At 46.6% G+C, this 20,150-nt stretch overlaps 1 protein-coding gene across 3 annotated transcripts in view; it reads left to right on the forward strand.

Annotated features, from left to right (window-relative positions):
- Positions 1-20,150, forward strand: part of LOC115470074 (glutaredoxin-3-like) — a 177,169-nt gene that overhangs the window by 5,739 nt on the left and 151,280 nt on the right. For all 3 annotated transcript variants that reach the window (XM_030202966.1, XM_030202965.1, XM_030202968.1), the window contains exon 2: positions 14,381-14,489. In XM_030202966.1, coding sequence (XP_030058826.1) covers positions 14,381-14,489 — 109 coding nt within the window. The remainder of the gene's footprint in view (positions 1-14,380; positions 14,490-20,150) is intronic.

Genomic DNA, 20,150 nt, shown 5'->3' on the forward strand with positions numbered 1-20,150 from the left:
TCTTCTCTGCCCCCCCTCATCCACTCATGCCCAGCGACCCTTCTCTCTCCCTGCCCCCCCCTCCAGCCACCCATGTCCAGTGACTCTCCTCTCTCCCCTGCCCCCCTCCAGCCACCCAGGTTGTCCAGCGAATTCTTCAGGGCAGGCTGGAAAGATCCCTAGTCTTTCCTGCCTGCTGCCGGCGCTGACCCTCCCCACTGCCGGATCGCTCTTCAAAATGGCCACCGAGACTTATGCTGAAGTCTTGGAGGCCGCCCTTGTAAGTCTCGGCGGCCATTTTGAAAAGCGATCCGGCAACAGGGGAGGGTCCGCACCGGCGGTGGGCAGGCAAGACTGGGGATCTTTCCTGCCTGCCCCGAAGAATTCACTGGACAACCTGGGTGGCTGGAGGGGGGGCAGGGGAGAGAGGAGAGTCGCTGGACATGGGTGGCTGGAGGGAGGCAGGAGGAGAAGAGGGTCACTGGACATGGGTGGATGGAGGGGGACAGGGGGAGAGGATGGTCGCTGGACATGGGTGGATGGAGGGGACAGGGGAGAGAGGAGAGTTGCTGGGCATGGGTGGATGGAGGGGGCAGGGGGAGAGGAGGGTCGCTGGACATGGGTGGCTGGAGGGGGGAGAGAGGAGAGTCGCTGGACATGGGTGGCTGGAGGGAGGCAGGAGGAGAAGAGGGTCACTGGACATGGGTGGATGGAGGGGGGCAGGGGGAGAGGATGGTCGCTGGACATGGGTGGATGGAGGGGGGCAGGGGAGAGAGAGGAGAGTCGCTGGGCATGGATGGATGGAGGGGGTCCTTCTGACTTCGCGTTACCATGCCTGTGGTTGGTCCGTTTTCCTGACGTCGCGTTTAGGGCGGGGGCAGTGATCGGGATAACTTTTTTTCTCAGTCTGCCTACTGTCAGCGGTGTCGTGCGCTTCCCGCCACCATGGGTTTGTGTTGTGTGGCAATGACGGACAGGCCAGGCGGGTTGGGCGTTTTTTTTTTCAGACCATTGATTGGTTCCTTGTTCTTGTGACGTGTTTGTTTGCCTGGCAACTATACAGCGTTCCCTTCCCTCTCAGTCTTGCGCCCTCTACGTCATAACGTTTTGATGACTGCCACAGTGCCACGGAGCCCTATATGAGTTCTCTCCCCTTATCATTTTGAACCTTTTCTAATTGTGGTTATATATATATATATATACTAGTTAAAAAGACCCGTTTCTGACACATATGAAACGGGCGCTAGCAAGGTTTTCCTCGGAGTGTGTATGTTTGGGAGAGTGTATGTGAGAGTGAGAGTGAGTGTGTGTGAGAGAGTGAAAGTGCAAGTGTGTGTGTGAGAGAGAGTCTGGGTGTGAGTGTGTCTGTGAGAGAGTGTATGTATGAGAATGAGAGTGTGTGCAAGTGCGTATGTGAGACAGAGTGTGTTTCACACAGATTCTGTGTGTGCGTGATACTCAGATGCTCTGTGAGACTGAGTGTATGAAACCAAGCGAGTGTGTGAGTGATTGTGTGACACAGAGAGTGAATGTGATACACTATGAAACATAGAGTGTGTGAGAGAGAGAGACAGAAAGACATTGTGTGAGAGAGAGTGTGTGTGTGACAGAGATACCACCCTCCCTCTCTCTCTCTGTTGTCAGGCCCCCCCCTCTCTCTTTTTGGCGACTGAGATTCCCGCCACTGCACCCAAGCAGTTGGTGTGCGAGAGTGAGTGTGTGTGTGTGTGTGGGGGGGGGGGGGGGTAGGTGGTTCAGGAAGCGCTGCCAGATGAGAGAGAGAGTGAGTGAGTGTGTGTATGGGGTTTCAGGAAGCCCTACCAGATGAGAGAGAGTGTGTGTGTGTTTGGGGGGTGTGTTGGGGTTCAGCTTTGAAGAAGAGGGGGGTGGGAGGGGTGTTCATGAAGCGCTGCCAGATGAGTGAGTGAGAGTGTGTGTGTGGAGGTGGGCGGTTTATCAAGCAGTGCCAGATGAGTGTGTGTGTTTGGAGCGTGGGTTCGGGAAGCACTTGCAGAAGAGAGAGTGAGTGTGTGTGTGTGTGTGTGGGGGGGGGGGGGGTTGAGGTAACGGGCCAAATGAGAGTGAGTGAGTAGGTGTGTGTGTGTGTGGGGGGGGGTTAGGAACGACTGCCAGATTAGTGAGTGAGTGTGTGTGTGTGGGGGGGGGGGCAGGGGTTTCAGGAAGCGCTGCCAGATGAGAGAGTGAGTGAGTGAGTGTGTGTGTGTAGGGGGTTTCAGGAAGCGCTGCCAGATGAGAGTGAGAGTGTGTGTGTGGAGGTGGGCGGTTTATCAAGCAGTGCCAGATGAGTGTGTGTGTTTGGAGCGTGGGTTCGGGAAGCACTTGCAGAAGAGAGAGTGAGTGTGTGTGTGTGTGTGGGGGGGGGGGGGGGGTTGAGGTAACGGGGCCAAATGAGAGTGAGTGAGTAGGTGTGTGTGTGGGGGGGGGGGGTTAGGAACGACTGCCAGATTAGTGAGTGAGTGTGTGTGTGTGTGTGGGGGGGGGGGGGCAGGGGTTTCAGGAAGCGCTGCCAGATGAGAGAGTGAGTGAGTGTGTGTGTGTAGGGGGTTTCAGGAAGCGCTGCCAGATGAGAGAGTGAGTGAGTGTGTGTGTGTAGGGGGTTTCAGGAAGCGCTGCCAGATGAGAGAGAGAGTGGTTGGGGGGAGGGGGGGTTCAGGGCGTGCTGCTAGAGTGAGAGAGAGAGAGTGTATGTGTGTGTGTGTTGGAGGGGTGTGGGGTGTGTGTGTGTGTTGGGGGTATCAGCAGGGAAGAAGAGGGGTGTGGGGGGATATGGAAGCGCTGGCAGTTGAGTGAGTGAGTGTGGGTGGGTGGGTGGGTTTATTGTGCGTTTCCACATGAGAGTGAGTGTGTGTGTGGTGGGGTTCAGGAAGCGCTGCCAGATGAGAGTGAGTGTGTGTGTGTGTTGGAGGGGGGGGTTCAGGAAGCGTTGCAAAATGAGAGTATGAGTGTGTGTGTGGGGGGGGCAGGGGTTTCAGGAAGCGCTGCCAGATGAGAGAGTGAGTGTGTGTGTGTTGGTGGGGGGGTTGCCAGATGAGTGAGTGTGTGTGGGGGGGGGGGCAGGGATTTCAGGAAGCGCTGCCAGATGAGAGAGTGAGTGTGTGTGTGTGTTGTGGGGGGGTGCGTCGAGGAAGTGTGGCCAATTTAGAGTGAGTGTTTGTGTGGTTTTTTTTGGGTGGGGTGTTCAGGAAGTGCTGCCAGATGAGTGAGTGTGTGTGTGTGTTGGGGGGGGGGGGTTGGCAGATGAGTGAGTGTGTGTGGGGGGGGGGCAGGGATTTCAAGAAGCGCTGCCAGATGAGAGAGTGAGTGTGTTTGTGTTTTGGGGGGTTGGGGGCGTTGAGGAAGTGTGGCCAAATGAAAGTGAGTGTGTGTGTGGGGGGGGGGGGGGGGCAGGAGCGGCTGCTAGATGAGTGAGTGTGTGGGGCGGGGGGGGGCAGGGGTTTCAGTAAGCGCTGGCAGATGAGAGTGAGTGTGTGTGTGTTGGTGGGGGGTTTGCTAGATGAGTGAGTGTGTGTGGGGGGGGGGCAGGGATTTCAGGAAGTGCTGCCAGATGAGAGAGTGAGTGTGTGTGTGTTTTGGGGGGGGGTGGGGGCGTTGAGGAAGTGTGGCCAAATTAAAGTGAGTGAGTGTGTGGGGGGGGGCAGGAGCGGCTGCTAGATGAGTGAGTGAGTGAGTGTGTGTGGGCGGGGGGGGGGCAGGGGTTTCAGTAAGCGCTGGCAGATGAGAGAGTGAGTGTGTGTGTGTTTGGGGGGTGGGGGCGTCGAGGAAGTGTGGCCAAATGAGAGTGAGTGAGTAAGTGTGTGTGGGGGGGGGCAGGAGCGGCTGTTAGATGAGTGTGTGTGTGTGTGTGTGTGTGTGTGTGGGCGGGGGGGGCAGGGGTTTCAGTAAGCGCTGGCAGATGAGAGAGTGAGTGTGTGTGTGTTGGTGGGGGGTTTGCCAGATGAGTGAATGAGTGTGTGTGTGTGGGGGGGGGGGCAGGGATTTCAGGAAGCGCTGCTAGATGAGAGAGTGTGTGTGTGTGTGTTGTGGGGGGTGCGTCGAGGAAGTGTGGCCAATTGAGAGTGAGTAAGTGTTTGTGTGGTTTTTTTTGGGTGGGGGGTTCAGGAACCGCTGCCAGATGAGTCATTGTATGTGGGGGGGGGGGGAACAGGGGTTTCAGGATGCGCTGCCAGTTGTGAGAGCGTGTGTGTGTGTGTTTTATATTTCAGTTGGGGGGGGGGGGGATTGTACTGTGATGAAGATCGAAGGAAGTGGAGGCTGGTTTCAGGGGTGGGATGTTGTGTGCCGTCACCGCCTCCTCCGCGCGATGCACCCCCTTCCCACCCTACCGTCTTGTAGTTTTGCTGGCGGGGGACCCAAAATCCCGGCAGCAGAAGTCCTCTGTTGTGTGCTGTGCTGACTCCGACGTGATCTTCAGCATTGCTAGCCTGTGCAGGGCAGGGTTCTGTGCGTCTGACGTCCTGCACGTGCAGGACGTCAGACGCACAGAAGCCCTGCTTGCAGAGGCTAGTAATGCTGAAGATCACGCCGGAGTCAGAAGACAGGACTTGTTCTTGCGGGGTTTCGGGTTCCCCGGTGGCAAAGCTGCTCGTCGGTGGGTGGGTAGGGGTGGGGTTGGGTGTTGCTTCATCTCCATTTTGTAGCGGGGCTTATTTTTTCCCTGGATTTTCGTGGGTGGCTTGGGGGGGGGGGGGGTGGCGCGGGGGTGGGTGTTGCACCTCCAGCATGTGGAAGCGGGGCTTCTTTTTTTGTGATTTTTTGTGGGTGGCTTTAGGGGGGGGGGGGCGCGGGGGGTGGGTGTTGGACATCCAGGGGGAGGAGTAGGGAAACACGCTCCTCCCCCTGCTTGGTTGTGATTCATTCGTTGACTTCTACTATTATAAAACGCACCCTTAACGTTCTGAGGGCAAAGGTTCTGAACTCACAGCACAAAGTTAAAGGGTTTGTACGACGTCATGACGTTTGATGCAAGGGCGGGCACAGAGTCATAGTGGGATGGCTTCACCACCATGAACTTACGAACTCTTTATCGTTGTGCTGTGAGTTCAGAACCTTTGTCCTCAGAACGTTGAGGGTGCGTTTTATTATAGTAGATATATATATATATATATATACATTATATCCAAGGTTCAAACGTTTATCTTGGTTGCATATACACAATGTGTCTCTATATAAAGCAGCCAAATGGTTAACACATCAAATCTTTATTAAATAATATTATAAATACAAATATTTTAACAATACCTGTCAATCTACCCAGTCACACTCTCATACATACCTAAATCTAAAATTCATACCATCAAACCACACAATATGCAAATTCTCATAATAATCCGAACCTATACTGTCTGCACCTATCTGGTACTGTTCCTATTACAATTTTTGCTCAGAAATTCTACAAGAAACTGTATCTCATGTTCACTGTGCCTCTCAAAGGAAACACTAAAAATAAATCAAATCCTCAGATGTCTGTCTCTAAAGTAACACAGTGTCAATAAACAGCATCTGATAATTAGGATCTTTTAGATCTTCAAACAAAGTCTTTAGAAACAATTTCTTTTGAAACAGTTTCAAGAAGGGCTTAACCCAGCAAGCCACTGCTTTCTCCTAGAATCAGTGCAGACTTCGTAGTATTCCACCTTAAAGTCTCTTGACTCTCCAGCTTCAGTGAAACTTCAGGTTGCCATCCTTAAACAGCAGATTATAGGACACACCAACATGATCATGTTTCGCTACTCAAAGCGTCTTCAAGGGTCTTTCATTCAGCCACTGAAAGTAGTCAGACACTCACCAGCAAGCAGCTGGTGGAACCCTCAAACAGACGCCCAATTTATATCACAATTAGAAAAGGTTCAAAATGTTCATGTATGTTATGTTACATGTATGTTACCATGTATGTATGCAACTTAACACATTACCATTTGTAATTCTGTTACCTGGAAATGGCAACTGCCATTACGGCAAATGTAAGCCACATTGAGCCTGCTAATTGTTGGGAAAATGTGGGATATAAATTCTACAAATAATTAATTAAGGGGAGAGAACTCCTCTCATATAGGGCTCTTCAGCTTAGAGAACAGATGACTGGGGGTGGGGGTAATGATAGCTGGTTCTACAAAATCCTGAGTGGAGTAGGATAGGTAAATGTGAAATGATTGCTTATTCATTCAAAAAAGTACAAAGACTAGGGGACACCTAATAAAGTTACATGGTAGTATTTTTACAATAGAAGGAAGTATTTTTTTTCTTAATGGTTAAACTCTGGAACTCGCTGCTGGAGGATGTGATAAAAGCAGTTAGCCTATCTGCTATTAACGTAGACATGGGGAAAGTCTGGGGTTGGCAGCATGGAATCTTGCTACTCTTTGGGATTCTTCCAGGTACTTGTGACCTGAATTGGCCTCTGTGGGAAGCAGGATACTAGGCTAGATGGACCATCAGTCTGCCCCATTATGGTTTTTCTTATGTAAAACAGAAAAGGAACATTTCCTCAGGAACTCGCCATACCGAAAAATTCTGATTTTGGTGTCATCTTAGTAAAAGCATAAACACTCTCCAGTTTCAAGCTTATTGTAAAGTACTTGTAATACCAAATCCTCAAAAATTACCCAGGACCTATAGAGCTAATCTGCTTTATCATAACACTACTAACAGAAGTAACACAACAAGGACTCTACCTAGGAACACTTAACACAAATATTGCAGTGGGCAGTAGAACATCAATACACTGATTGTAAAACTAAACAAGCTGAACTCGTACAGATTAATCCTACACAGACATTGAACGCTAACAGAATACCTGGCCTTTTTCATGCACAAACAGAGGTAGACCCTCAAGTATAGAATAAGTAACCACAAACTAAAAGTACAAATATGTACACAGAAATTAAATTGAACCCCCAAGAAGCAAGACTTTGGAACACCAGAGAAATAGAAAGAGATACATAAATAAATCCTAATAAATAAATGTCCTGTACAGAGCAAATATAAAGAGAGCAGATGTACATTTCAAAAACTGACATATTCTAATTTCTACATTATAAATTAACAAGTAAAAAGGAAAATAAGGTGATACCTGTTTTTTGGAGTACGAAATACATTTTTTGACTAGCTTTCTTAGGCCAAAATCTCCTTCTTCAGGTCCGCTGTTATAGTATGCTTGTCTTGACTTAGGAAGGAGATTTTGGCTTAAGAAAGCTAGTCAAAAAGTGTATTTAGTCCAAAAAAAAAAAAGGTGTTACCTTCCTTTACATTTTTTCTTTTATTTCTGTTTATTAACTTTTTACAAATACAATTCTTCACATGCCACCAGCCTCTCTATGGGCACACAACTTTGGAACTCACTACCCAAAGACCTGAAACTCATAGAAAACTACCTACAATTCAGAAAAAACCTGAAAACATATCTTTTCAAGAAGTCTTTCCCCCTGGATCTGCCCAATCCCACACTACCATACATCTCGAAAAGTTCAGAAATGGAAAACAACAATAAACCTCTCTCACAATATGCTAATATATCAACCTAAGCGTTTATTGTACTTCTGTATTATGTACTATACTTCTACAAATCTAAATTTTTGTAACCGCATTTTTAGCAATATGTAAGCCACATTGAACCTGCCATACAGTGGGAAAATGTGGGATACAAATGCAATAAATAAAAGTGAACTAACACAGCTACCACATTCTTCATCCTAAATTAAAAATAAAATTATTTTTTCTACTTTTCCTGTCTGGCCATTTAATTTTTCTAATTGTGTTGGCCCCAGTCTCTGGTTACTGCTTTCCTGTCTTCTTTTATCTCTTTTTTTTTTTTTTTTCTTTCTTTCCCCCCAAAGGTCTCCTGCCCATTTGCCATTTTTTTCTCTCCCTCTGTCGTCGTCACCTACTCCACTACATTGAACTCCAAATCTGTTCCTTTTAGATTTCTTCCATTTTTATTTTTTTGCCTATCAGATTTCAATCTTCCTCTTTCTGCTGTGTACCTACAGCTTTCCATTTCTATCCAGTATTGATTACCCCATCTTTCTTCTCCCATCTAGTATTGCCCCTGTGTTCTGTTTCTTTCCCCCCTCCCATTCAGTCTTACCCCATTTCTCTCTCCATCCCCACCATCCCATATTACCCATTTATTTCTCTCCCCTTCCATTTACTGATGTCATGCAGCACAATTTTCCTTCCTTCCTTCCTTCCTCTCTTGCAGCTCTGCTGGCCCGTGCTAATAAATAACCCAGGAAGACAGGCGGGAACGTGGCTCTCTGCCACTTCTGTTTCCTATGCAGCTTTGTAGATAGTACTAGGGGGGGGGGTGGAAATCTTCTTCCTCTGCCCTCCCTCCACCCATTCACTATAAGACAGAGGTTCTCAACCTGTTCCTCAGGACACACCCAGCCAGTCAGGTTTTCAGGATATCCACACTGATTATGCATGAGAGAGATCTGCATTCAACTACCTCCACAATCTGGAGCATATTCATTGTGGGTAATCTGAAGACCTGACTAGCTAGGGGGCCCTTTTACTAAGCTGCATAGATGCCTACGCGTACCCAACGCATGTCAATTTTGAGTTACCACCCGGCTATCGCGTGACCTACTACTACTACTACTATTTAGCATTTCTATAGCGCTACAAGGCTTACGCAGCGCTGCACAAACATAGAAGAAAGACAGTCCCTGCTCAAAGAGCTTACAATCTAATAGACAAAAAATAAATAAAGTAATCAAATCAATTAATGTGAACGGGAAGGAAGAGAGGAGGGTAGGTGGAGGCGAGTGGTTACAAGTGGTTACGAGTCAAAAGCAATGTTAAAGAGGTGGGCTTTCAGTCTAGATTTAAAGGTGGCCAAGGATGGGGCAAGACGTAGGGGCTCAGGAAGTTTATTCCAGGCGTAGGGTGCAGCGAGACAGAAGGCGCGAAGTCTGGAGTTGGCAGTAGTGGAGAAGGGAACAGATAAGAAGGATTTATCCATGGAGCGGACTGCACGGGAAGGGGTGTAGGGCTGGACGAGTGTGGAGAGATACTGGGGAGCAGCAGAGTGAGTACATTTATAGGTTAGTAGAAGAAGTTTGAACAGGATGCGAAAATGGATAGGGAGCCAGTGAAGGGTCATGAGGAGAGGGGTAGTATGAGTAAAGCGACCCTGGCGGAAGACGAGACGGGCAGCAGAGTTTTGAACCGACTGGAGAGGGGAGAGGTGACTAAGTGGGAGGCCAGCAAGAAGCAAATTGCAGTAGTCTAAACGCGATGTGACAAGGGTGTGGATGAGGGTTTTGGTAGAGTGCTCGGAAAGAAAGGGGCGGATTTTACGGATGTTGTAAAGAAAGAAACGACAGGTCTTGGCAATCTGCTGGATATGAGCAGAGAAGGAGAGAGAAGGGTCAAAGATGACCCCAAGGTTTCGAGCTGAGGAGACAGGGAGAATGAGAGAGCCATCAACAGAAATAGAAAACGGGGGGAGCGGGGTGGTGGGTTTGGGGGGGAAAATGAGAAGCTCGGTTTTGGTCATATTTAATTTCAGGTGGCGTTGAGACATCCAGACAGCAATGTCAGACAAGCACGCTGAAACTTTGGTTTGGATGCAAGGTGAGATATCAGGGGTAGAAAGGTAGATTTGGGAGTCATCAGCATAGAGATGGTAGGAAAAGCCATGGGATGAGATTAATGAACCAAGGGAAGAAGTGTAGATAGAAAAGAGGAGGGGACCAAGAACAGAACCCTGAGGTACTCCGACAGGCAGAGGGATAGAAGTAGAAGAGGATCCACCAGAGTGAACACTAAAGGTGCGGAGGGAGAGGTAGGAAGAGAACCAGGAAAGGACAGAGCCCTGGAATCCAAGTGAGGACAGGGTATCGAGAAGTATGCTGTGATCGACAGTGTCAAAAGCAGCGGAAAGATCAAGAAGAATGAGGATGGAATATTGACCTCTGGATTTAGCCAGTAATAGGTCATTGGAGACTTTAGTAAGAGCAGTTTCGGTTGAGTGGAGAGGGCGAAAACCAGATTGTAGTGGGTCAAGAATAGCATGTGAGGAAAGAAAATCAAGGCAGCGGCGGTGAACAGCACGCTCAAGTAATTTGGAGAGAAAAGGAAGGAGGGAGATGGGTCGGTAATTAGAGGGACAAGTAGGGTCGAGTGAAGGTTTCTTAAGGAGAGGTGTGACCACAGCATGTTTAAAGGCAGCAGGGACAGTCGCAGTGGAAAGTGAGAGGTTGAGAATGTGACAGATAAAAGGAATAAGAGCAGGAGAGATGGCATTAAGAAGGTGGGTGGGAATGGGATCAGAGGAACAGGTGGTACATTTTGAGGAAGAAAGGAGAAGTGTAGTTTCCTCAATAGTAACTTCAGGAAAGGAGGAAAGGGAATGAGGGGAAGGAGAGAGAGGGGAACGGACTAGTGGAGGGAGAGGTGGTGAGGTAGAGAAAGCAAGGTTTATCTTTTGAACCTTGTTGTGAAAGAATTCAGCAAGGGTCTGAGGAGATAATGAAGGGGAAGTTGGGGGAGGGGGCACCTTGAGGAGAGAGTTCAATGTGGTGAAGAGAAGTCGAGGATTAGAGCCAAGAGAGTTGGTCAGTTGGATATAATAATCCTGTTTTGCACGTAAAAGAGCAGATTGGAAGGAGGTCAGCATGAACTTAAAGTGTAAGAAATCAGCAAGGGCCCGAGATTTCCGCCAGAGGCGTTCGGCGGAGCGGGTACAGGAACGTAGGTAGCGGATATTAGAAGTCAGCCAAGGTTGGGGTTTTGTACGCCTTACAGGGCGGGTCATCAAAGGTGCAAGAGTCTCTAAGGCAGAGGATAGAGTATTGTTGTAAGAAGAAACAGCCTCATTGACAGACGTGGATGATGCCACAGTAGAGAGGAGGTTTGAAACATGGGAGGATAGAGATGAAGGGTCAATATCGTGAAGATTCCTAGATAAATTAGATAAGATAGGACGGGACTGGGAGGGAGGAGATTTAAGTGTGAAAGTTATAAGATGGTGATCAGAGGAGGGAAGATCAGAGGCAAGGAAACTAGAAGGTGAACAGTTGGAGGAGAAGATGAGATCAAGACAGTGACCATTTTGATGAGTGGGGGAGGTGGAGCATAGTTGGCGATTAAAGGAGGACGTTAAAGCGAGTAACTTGGAAATATAAGAGTTGGAAGGATCATTAGCAGGAATATTAAAGTCACCAAGGATGAGAGAGGGGGAGGAAGGCTCATGGAAGAAGGCAAGCCAGGCGTCAAAGTCACTGAGAAAGGATGAAAGGGACTTATGAGGGGGACGATAAATGACCACTATTCAAAGAGGCAGAGGAGAGAAAAGGCGGATAGAGTGGACTTCAAAGGAGGGAAAACAGTGAGATTGAGGTGGAAGAAGGGGTTGAAATCTGGAGGAGGGAGAGAGAAGTAGTCCAACACCGCCCCCACGGCCAGCAGGGCGAGGAGTATGTGAAAATAGATAACCGCCATGGCACAGGTGTCCTTTCTCTTCAAGAGATCTGTCGTGCGGCTACTTGGGCTTCTCAGCTGTCGTTTGTACGGCATTACAGGCTGGATGTGGCAGTGAAGCAGGACGCGCATTTTGGAGCGCAGGGGCTGGCTTGCGGAGTTGCCTGTTCCCACCCTATGTAGTGATTGCTTTTGTACATCCCATCAGTTAATGGATTCCTCTGCTGCTGATGACAAGGAAGGGAAAATTAGGTTCTTACCTTGGTAATTTTCTTGCCTTTAGTCACAGCAGTTGAGTCAATGATCCCTCTCTGTCTGACTTTGTGTTTTTTGTTCAGTTCTTTCATGCAGATATTGCATCTCATCGGGAGGAGTTGATGAACAGTTCTCAAAGTTTCTACATGCTGTTCTATTGTAGGAGGTTGAGTTCGTCCCTCCTTTGTGTGGTTATTGCTCCGGTTCTAGGGCGTTTGTTCACGGTGAGGAAAGTTTGTTATGTTACCTTTCTTATTCACTCTGCTTTGGAAATTTCAAATACTGAAGGCAGTTGGGGCTAGCAGTCCAAGGGTCACTGTGGTTCTTCAATGTTCTCTATCTCCACCTGCTGGTAGGTGGATACAACCCATCAGTTAATGGATTCATCTGCTGTGACTAAAGGAAAGAAAATTACCAAGGTAAGAACCTAATTTTCCCATTTGGAGTGTGGTGGTATACATAGTAACATAGTAGATGACGGCAGAAAAAGACCTGCACGGTCCATCCAGTCTGCCCAACAAGATAACTCATATTTGCTGCTTTTTGTGTATACCCTACTTTGATTTGTACCTGTGCTCTTCAGGGCACAGACCGTATAAGTCTGCCCAGCACTATCCTCACCTCCCCACCACCAGCCCTGCCTCCCAACCACCGGCTCTGGCACAGACCGTACAAGTCTGTCCAGCACTATCCCCACCTCCCAACCACCAGTCCCGCTTCCCACCACCGGCTCTGGCACAGACCGTATAAGTCTGCCCAGCCCTATCCCCGCCTCCCAACCACCAGCCCCGCCTCCCGATCTTGACTAAGCTCCTGAGGATCCATTCCTTCGGCACAGGATTCCTTTATGCTTATCCCATGCATGTTTGAATTCCGTTACCGTTTTCATTTCCACCACCTCCCGCGGGAGGGCATTCCAAGCATCCACTACTCTCTCCGTGAAAAAATATTTCCTGACATTTTTCTTGAGTCTGCCCCCCTTCAATCTCATTTCATGTCCTCTCGTTCTACCACCTTCCCATCTCCGGAAAAGGTTCATTTGCGGATTAATACCTTTCAAATATTTGAACGTCTGTATCATACCACCCCTGTTTCTCCTTTCCTCCAGAGTATACATGTTTAGTTCACCAAGTCTCTCTTCATACGTCTTGTAACGCAAATCCCATACCATTCTCGTAGCTTTTCTTTGCACCGCTTCAATTCTTTTTACATCCTTAACAAGATACGGCCTCCAAAACTGAACACAATACTCCAGGTGGGGCCTCACCAACGACTTATACAGGGGCATCAACACCCCCTTTCTTCTGCTGGTCACACCTCTCTTTATACAGTCTAACAACCTTCTAGCTACTGCCACCGCCTTGTCACACTGTTTCATCGCCTTCAAATTCTCAGATACTCAGATACTATCACCCTAAGATCCCTTTCTCCGCCCGTACCTATCAGACTCTCCCCGCCTAACACATACGTCTCCCGTGGATTTCTACTTCCTAAGTGCATCACTTTGCATTTCTTCGCATTGAATTTTAATTGCCAAACCTTAGACCATTCTTCTAGCTTCCGTAGGTCCTTTTTCATGTTTTCCACTCCCTCCGGGGTGTCCACTCTGTTACAGATCTTAGTATCATCCGCAAATAGGCAAACTTTACCTTCTAACCCTTCGGCAATGTCACTCACAAATATATTGAACAGAATCGGCCCAGCACCGATCCTTGAGGCACTCCACTACTTACCTTTCGCTCCTCCGAGCGAATTCCATTCACCACCACCCTCTGGCGTCTGTCCGTCAACCAGTTCCTAATCCAGTTCACCACTTCAGGTCCTGTCTTTAGCCTATGGACCTAATCCTGCTCTGGCAGTGATATACTCATGGCATGTATACTGGAGAATTCCAGGTTGCATTAGCCCTTTTACCAGTGATGTCACTGGAATAGTTCAGTATCTCTATTTCCATCTGCTGGTAGGGGGGACTCAATCCACTTGTCTGGACTGGTCTAGAAGATCTCAAGGAAAGGAAATTAAAAGGCATAACTAATTTTACCTTGTTGATTACGTTTAGGATTTTGTTGAACAGTATGATTAATATAAGGTACCCTGTTTAGGTTTGCGAACAGTGTGGGCAATAAATTTGTTAAAATAAATAAAGGTAATTAGTGAAGCTTTATAATGACATTTATTTATGCACTACACTTGCTGTAGAGCTTAATATTTTTTGTTGTGTGTGTGTGTGTGTGTGTGTGTGTGGGTGTTGTGTGAGAAAGAACAGCATTCTGAAACCCAGTACTGTCTGTCCAGACCTCCAGACCTCCTCCTCAGCTTCGATCACTCATGTACTAAATTTGGAAACCCACCTACATTGAGAATCCTATTCACATTTCATATTTGTAAAAATCCCTACTTGCATCTCAGTAGAATTACCCACAGTAATTTTTCCTCTACTAGTAGGTTGATGAACAGTTGCCCCTAGTTGTCTACTTTGTCTTATTATTTTCTGCTTACTTTAGTTGTTTGCACTGTTTGTTTGATTTTTATTTATTTATTTTTGCAGATGATCTTTTCTAATAAAACTTGTTGAAGGCTCTTTAAAACATTTTTATTCTTTACATCACTTTATATTATGAACCTTTCCTTAGAAGTTCATTGTTTAGGTGACATTATTATGTACAGATATATCTTATAATACTGATTTATTTTATTACAGTTCTTTGGTAGTTGTCCATTTTTGGGCACCATGGGTACCTCCGTGTTCTCGGTTGAATGAGGTCATGGCTGAATTAGCCGAGGAGTATGGACGAGTCACTTTTGCGAAGGTAATTGTGTTGGTATTGTCTTTATAGGACCTACAGTAGCAATACATAAATTAGTTATGAATTGTTAAGTAATTATCTTTTCGCATGCACAAAAGTACATAGCATGTATTAAGCACATGACAACACATAAGAAACATAGATGTAGTAGAACCAGTTTGAAACTCATGAATAGTAATGCCATGGTAAGAACTAAACTTTTTCTTTTTTTCTTTAAAACTTTTAATTTAAAGGTGAAAACCAGGGTACAGCTTGTGGAGCACCGTGGGTTCTTCAGTGCCTGCTCCAATACAAAAATCAAGAAACAATAAAAGTGGTTAATATTTTTTTTCAATTATCTCCCTATCCCCCAATGTAGTGCTAATTTACTATTGAAACTTAGAACATAAGTCACAAAGCTCCCTTCCACCTCCCCCCTAAGAAAACTCCAAATAACACTTCCAGCAGTGAGTCTCTGTGTTGTTCACAAAGATATCCTAATTTCTCTTTAATCTTTGAAGATTAGGCACTGCCTTAGGATTTCCCCTCCGTTCCCCCCCCCTCCGCCCTTTTCATAGCTACCAGCATTCTCGTAGCAGCAAATACCAAGAATGTCAATCTATCCTTAGGTCCCTCTAAGCTCAGGATGCTCCTATTTAATAGAGCAACTTCTATATCAAGTGAGATCTGCTTTAACATAGTCTGTATATATTTTCTGAGGACAAGCAGTCATATAGATTCTCAAAAGTGGGAGATGCTGACCCACCTCGCCTGGTCAGGTACTTATGAAAAGCATAAGCAGAGTTTTGTGAAGCGCGAGACACGCTCCACCGTGCATGCATGAGTGCTTTCCTGTTGCCCGCCACGAGAATGTGGTCTCCTCAATTCTTTTTCTACCGCAGTGAGGAGAGGGTGCGTTTTTTTTTTTTACCTTCTCCTCACATTTGCTCAGTCCAAAGAGCTTTTTGTGTCTTTTGACAAGTTTTTTTCATCCTTTATTGTGTTCCCGTCGTGGAACTCCCTTTTTTTTTAAAATATTTACTTTAGTTTCTAGTTATAACTGGTTTTAAGTTTCCTTTCTTTTTTGTCATCATTCAGCCGCTTTTAGGCCTTGACTTCAGCCGGGATTTTTTTCATCATTTTTGCCGTGCCTTGCCCCTTTTTCAGGCACCATCGTTTCATTTAATTTATCCGAGGAAATTTTTCTTTCCATGTCCACGAAGATTCCCAGTGGCTTTAAGCGCTGCACCCGGTGCAATTGGACAATCTCTGAGAAAGACACCCATTCCTGGTGTCTTCAGTGTTTCGGGCCTGACCATAGCCCCACAGACTGTGTTCTCTGCCTTCGTATGAAGAAGAGGACCCAGGTTTCTATAGAGGCTCAACGAGAGGATTTTTGAAGCCAAGTCCAGTTCCTCGACTTCGGCATTGATATTGAGCATCACACCTTCATTAGGAATGTCGGTAAGCATGGCAGCTGCTAGACCCTTAGGTACTGAGAGCAGTGAAGCACAAAGTGGGTCTCCATCTGCCTCCTGCTATGCAGGGACCCCGGGACTCTCAATTGTTGGACCCGACCCCAAGGCGACGTGTGGATTTGATGTCTGCATCGAGGAGCCTCGGTGACGAGCATCGGGCAAAGGCCAAGAAGCATCGGCATGGAGCTGGGAGCTCAGGGGCGTCAATAGATTCGACACCCGAGAAGCGTTGGTGGTAGGAGGACTGCTTCCCCTCTCTACAGGATATGCCAATGTGTCGGTTTCCCAGCAGCCAAGACCCAGCTCCTGCATCGATCCAGTGATTCTGCAACCTGCTCTTGAGCCGACACCCCATCATTTCCCTGCGTCAGCCCTCGATGAGCGCATCTGGGCCTTGCTTCCTGAGCTACTGGATGACCTTCTGCAACGGTGTGCATCGACATCGGGGGTGCTTGCACCTACCCTGCCTCCCGTTGCTGCTCCGCGTGGCCCTCAGTTCTGCCTGTTTCTTGGGCCCTACTTTGTCTTGTGATGCTCAAATTAATAAAGTATATAAGAAATGTTTTTTTTCAGAATGAGAAAATTTAGGACGTCACCCTTCTTTCTGTGAGACTAAGGGGCCCTTTTTTTAAGGTTCAGTAGTCCTAACGCAGGCTTCCATGTGCTAAAAGGGCACTATCTTTGGGTGCGTTAAGGCATCGCGTGTAGTTTCCTGCGCAGTGCGCACTAATCCCACACTGGAAAATAATTTTTTATTTTACAGTGAGGGAGGCATGTCAAAGGGCAGAGAGTAGGCATGCTTGCGCTAATTGGGTAGCACAGGTACATTACTGCACACTACCTGATCAGCATGGGAGTCCTTACCGCCTCCTAAATAGGTAGCAGTAAAGGCTCCCATGGTAATGGCCATGCGCTAATGGGGAAATTAACGTGTGGCCATTTCAAAAAAGTATGGCAAGGCAGCCAATTTTACCACTACACTAAAAGTGGCTGCAGCATGTGGAAAACCCATGCACTGACACCAGCACTGGCCACTTTTTAGTGCAGCTTGATAAAAGATTTGTTGATTTAGTCCAGGCTTTGGTCATTTCACAACTAGACCATTCCATTGCATTATATTCTGCTGTAAAGTTGATCTTTGGAAAAATCATGGTTTGAGCATATGTCCCCTCTGCTTACAGCTGTTCATTGGTTTCCTGATAAGGCACGGAGCATGTTCTGCTTGTCTCTTGGGCCCTAAGTTAGCATGCTTGGTGTTCAAAATATTGCATGGTTTAGCCCTCGAAAGTATAAATGATTTGATTCGATTTCCTTCTCCCAGAGTTGCATCTAAGCTGATAGACACCCAGACCATGAATTTTCCTTCTTTTTAAAGCTGTGAAGTATAAAAAGATGTTGGAATCATCAGTTTTTTTTATGGCAGTTTTTAGAGACGAAGAAACAATCCTTTTATTTCAGTATTGAGAATATAGTGAAAAAACAAAATATTTTGAACATTTTTGACAATTTTATTTCTAGATTTTTCTAAGATTTTTTTTAAATTCCTATTTGCAATGTATGTATATCCTTCTGTTATTGTATATTGCTGTGGACTCAAGGGGGAGAAAGTAGTCTAGAAATGTCAACTTAGATTAGATTAGAAGAGTTAGGCAACCTCCAAAAACCGGAAGTACTCTCAGGGATTTGCAACTTAGACACATCTTGGGATATAAGTGATATTTTAGTGAAGCTATAAAAGAGAAATGGTCCTCATTTGGCATGCAGTATAAAGAAGACCATCGAGAGAAATTTTCTCCCTTCACATCCTTTACAAAGTTTATTTGAGACTTGGCAAAATAGTCCCAGCTTTATGTTTGACAAACCTGAAGCAAACAAGATAAGCCATTTCCTGAATGAGAAACTAGCCAAGAAATATGGCAACACCAGGAAACCTATGTCTGTACATAAGAAAGAGGTGTCGCCCACAGCATCCACACCATCTGATCTTCTTTATATTACACATAAATCATAGGATCCAAATCGATAGTTCCCTATACACAAGAAATCTCTTCCTCTCAGAAAACGTCGAGTTTAGGGAAAAACCCTTTAGGGAACACAAAGAACAATTTAAAAAAAAATGCAGAATAGATATTGCTCGTCAAACATGGCTAAAGATTTTAAGGCAGCCATCAAGTTATGATAGTGACCAACATGTCAGCGCTTTACATACCATCGTGTGCTTCCAAGACAGAACAAAGAAGTAGAAGGAGTGGCATAGCTAGGTGGGGCGCCAGGGGAGCAGCTGCTCCCCCAAATGGAGTTCTGCCGGTGCTTATTTTTTTGTCCTGTTGCACTGAAAATGTGCACCGGCGCTAGCGGAAGTCTGCTCTCACTCCCCCCGCCCCATCAACCTGCCTCATCCTGGCTCCGCTTCTGAGTAGAAGGCTCCATCTGGTTCCTGTGAGCAGCACAACTGATCTCTCTTCCCCTCAGCATAGTACTCCAATTTTTTACCTGAGCATACAATGGAGTGTACCAAGTTGCTTATTGTGTGTACTCCAAATCTTCAATACTGTTCCAGCATCTGCTGTGGCAGCAATTCAGTGTGATTTAATCTGTTTTCCCTCAACCCCTTCTACAGACTACAGTAAGTGCCTGTTAATTTTCTACCTGTGCAATAAAAAAACTTGAAATTTAGACAAGGTGTCTTTATTGTGGATTGGTATCTGGTTTAACTGAATGATTAGCAGTGCATACGTGCTGTGAGATCATTGACAATTAATGATGCCTTCACATATTTAGCAAACTTTGATTCAACAGTAGATGGCAGATGGCTGCCCATAGGTTTTAGCATAGTGTTGCTAAAACTCCGGTTCTTTTTCTGTCACAAACAACATTTGATAGTTGTCCATCTAGTTTTTTGCTAGATGGTTGTTCAATGCCTTTTCTTTCAGAAATGTGATGCTTAAATATTTTGCTTGATTCCTCCCTGTCTTTCTGAGGTCATTTTGAGACTACGACTACATCGCAGACTGCAGGATTTATTGTTTCAAGAATTTTCGTGCAATTTTGCAGAATTTTGTTTTTCTACATTTTGACTGTTGCATTTCATTGCCTATTCCATAGCACCCCACAGATCAATCCAGAGACTTGTGGGTTATGTCCCTCTACCAGCAGGTGGAGATAGAGAGAACTTCAGAGGTTTACTATATGTGGTCATGTGCTGTCACCTTAACTTCAGTATTCTCTCTATGTAGCAGGTGGATGGTCATATCTGTGCAGCTCTGGATTGATTGGCTGCTGGCCTGGTCCCCTGGGTCTAGTTGAGCTTCTGGGGTCTGTGGTGTCCCAGTCCTGGGACTTGGGTGCACACCTGGTGGTGCCAGGTCCCTCCCTTCCTCCCCCTTCAACCCCTCTTCTCTGCCTGAGTGGGGTTTGTTGTTCTCACTCTCCTGACTTTAAAAGGAATCTGAGGTTTCTTTTGCTCCAGCGTCCTCTCCTGCCTTAATAAATAAATAAATGCCGTTTGAGCACTGTTTAAAAAATAAAAGATCTCCTTAGTCTGAGATTTGTCCAGCATGGCAAGCTCATGCCGGTTTGCATACCGGCTGATTGGTGTAAGAACCGACTTGACATGTGACAGCGATTCCTGAAGGGGTGAGTAGTCATTATCCTATCTGCGCCAGTGGGCAGAGCAAAAGGAGCCACTGGACTGCTGCAGTTTCCTGTGCTGGAGTTCCAATGTACATCCCAACTCCGTGGAGCGGTGTGCTCCTTTCATCCCAGCTCATTTTGGTGGGCGCAGGGCAGTTGTTTTCTTGGGTGTTCATGTGCGCTTGATGGCTCCATCTTTCTTGCCACTCCACATGGCAATGCTGAAGCCCCAGCGCTCCCCTGGGGCCTGATCTGCTTGCGATTCAGGCAGTTTTATATGTAGGCTTTTCAGAAATGTGACTGGGGAACTGGTGTGGATCACTCCCAGTTTCTTCATATTGGTTATTTATGGGCTTCTAAGAAAGGAGGCCTGGGGAGGTTTGCAGACTCCTGTGGGAGTCCTTGGGTCTCCCACAGCTTTGAGTCTTCCACAGCTTTCCAGGGGCGAGGTCGGAGACCCATTAGTCCCCTGCAGCTGTTCTGTGGCAGCGAGAGCCTTAAGCTGCAGCTTGGAAAGTACTGACTATTTGAAAGTCTTCTGGTAGAGATGCCTGTGCTTCATTAGGTGATTAAC

The sequence above is a fragment of the Microcaecilia unicolor genome, chromosome 5, assembly GCF_901765095.1.
Source record: "Microcaecilia unicolor chromosome 5, aMicUni1.1, whole genome shotgun sequence".
Taxonomy (NCBI): domain Eukaryota; kingdom Metazoa; phylum Chordata; class Amphibia; order Gymnophiona; family Siphonopidae; genus Microcaecilia; species Microcaecilia unicolor.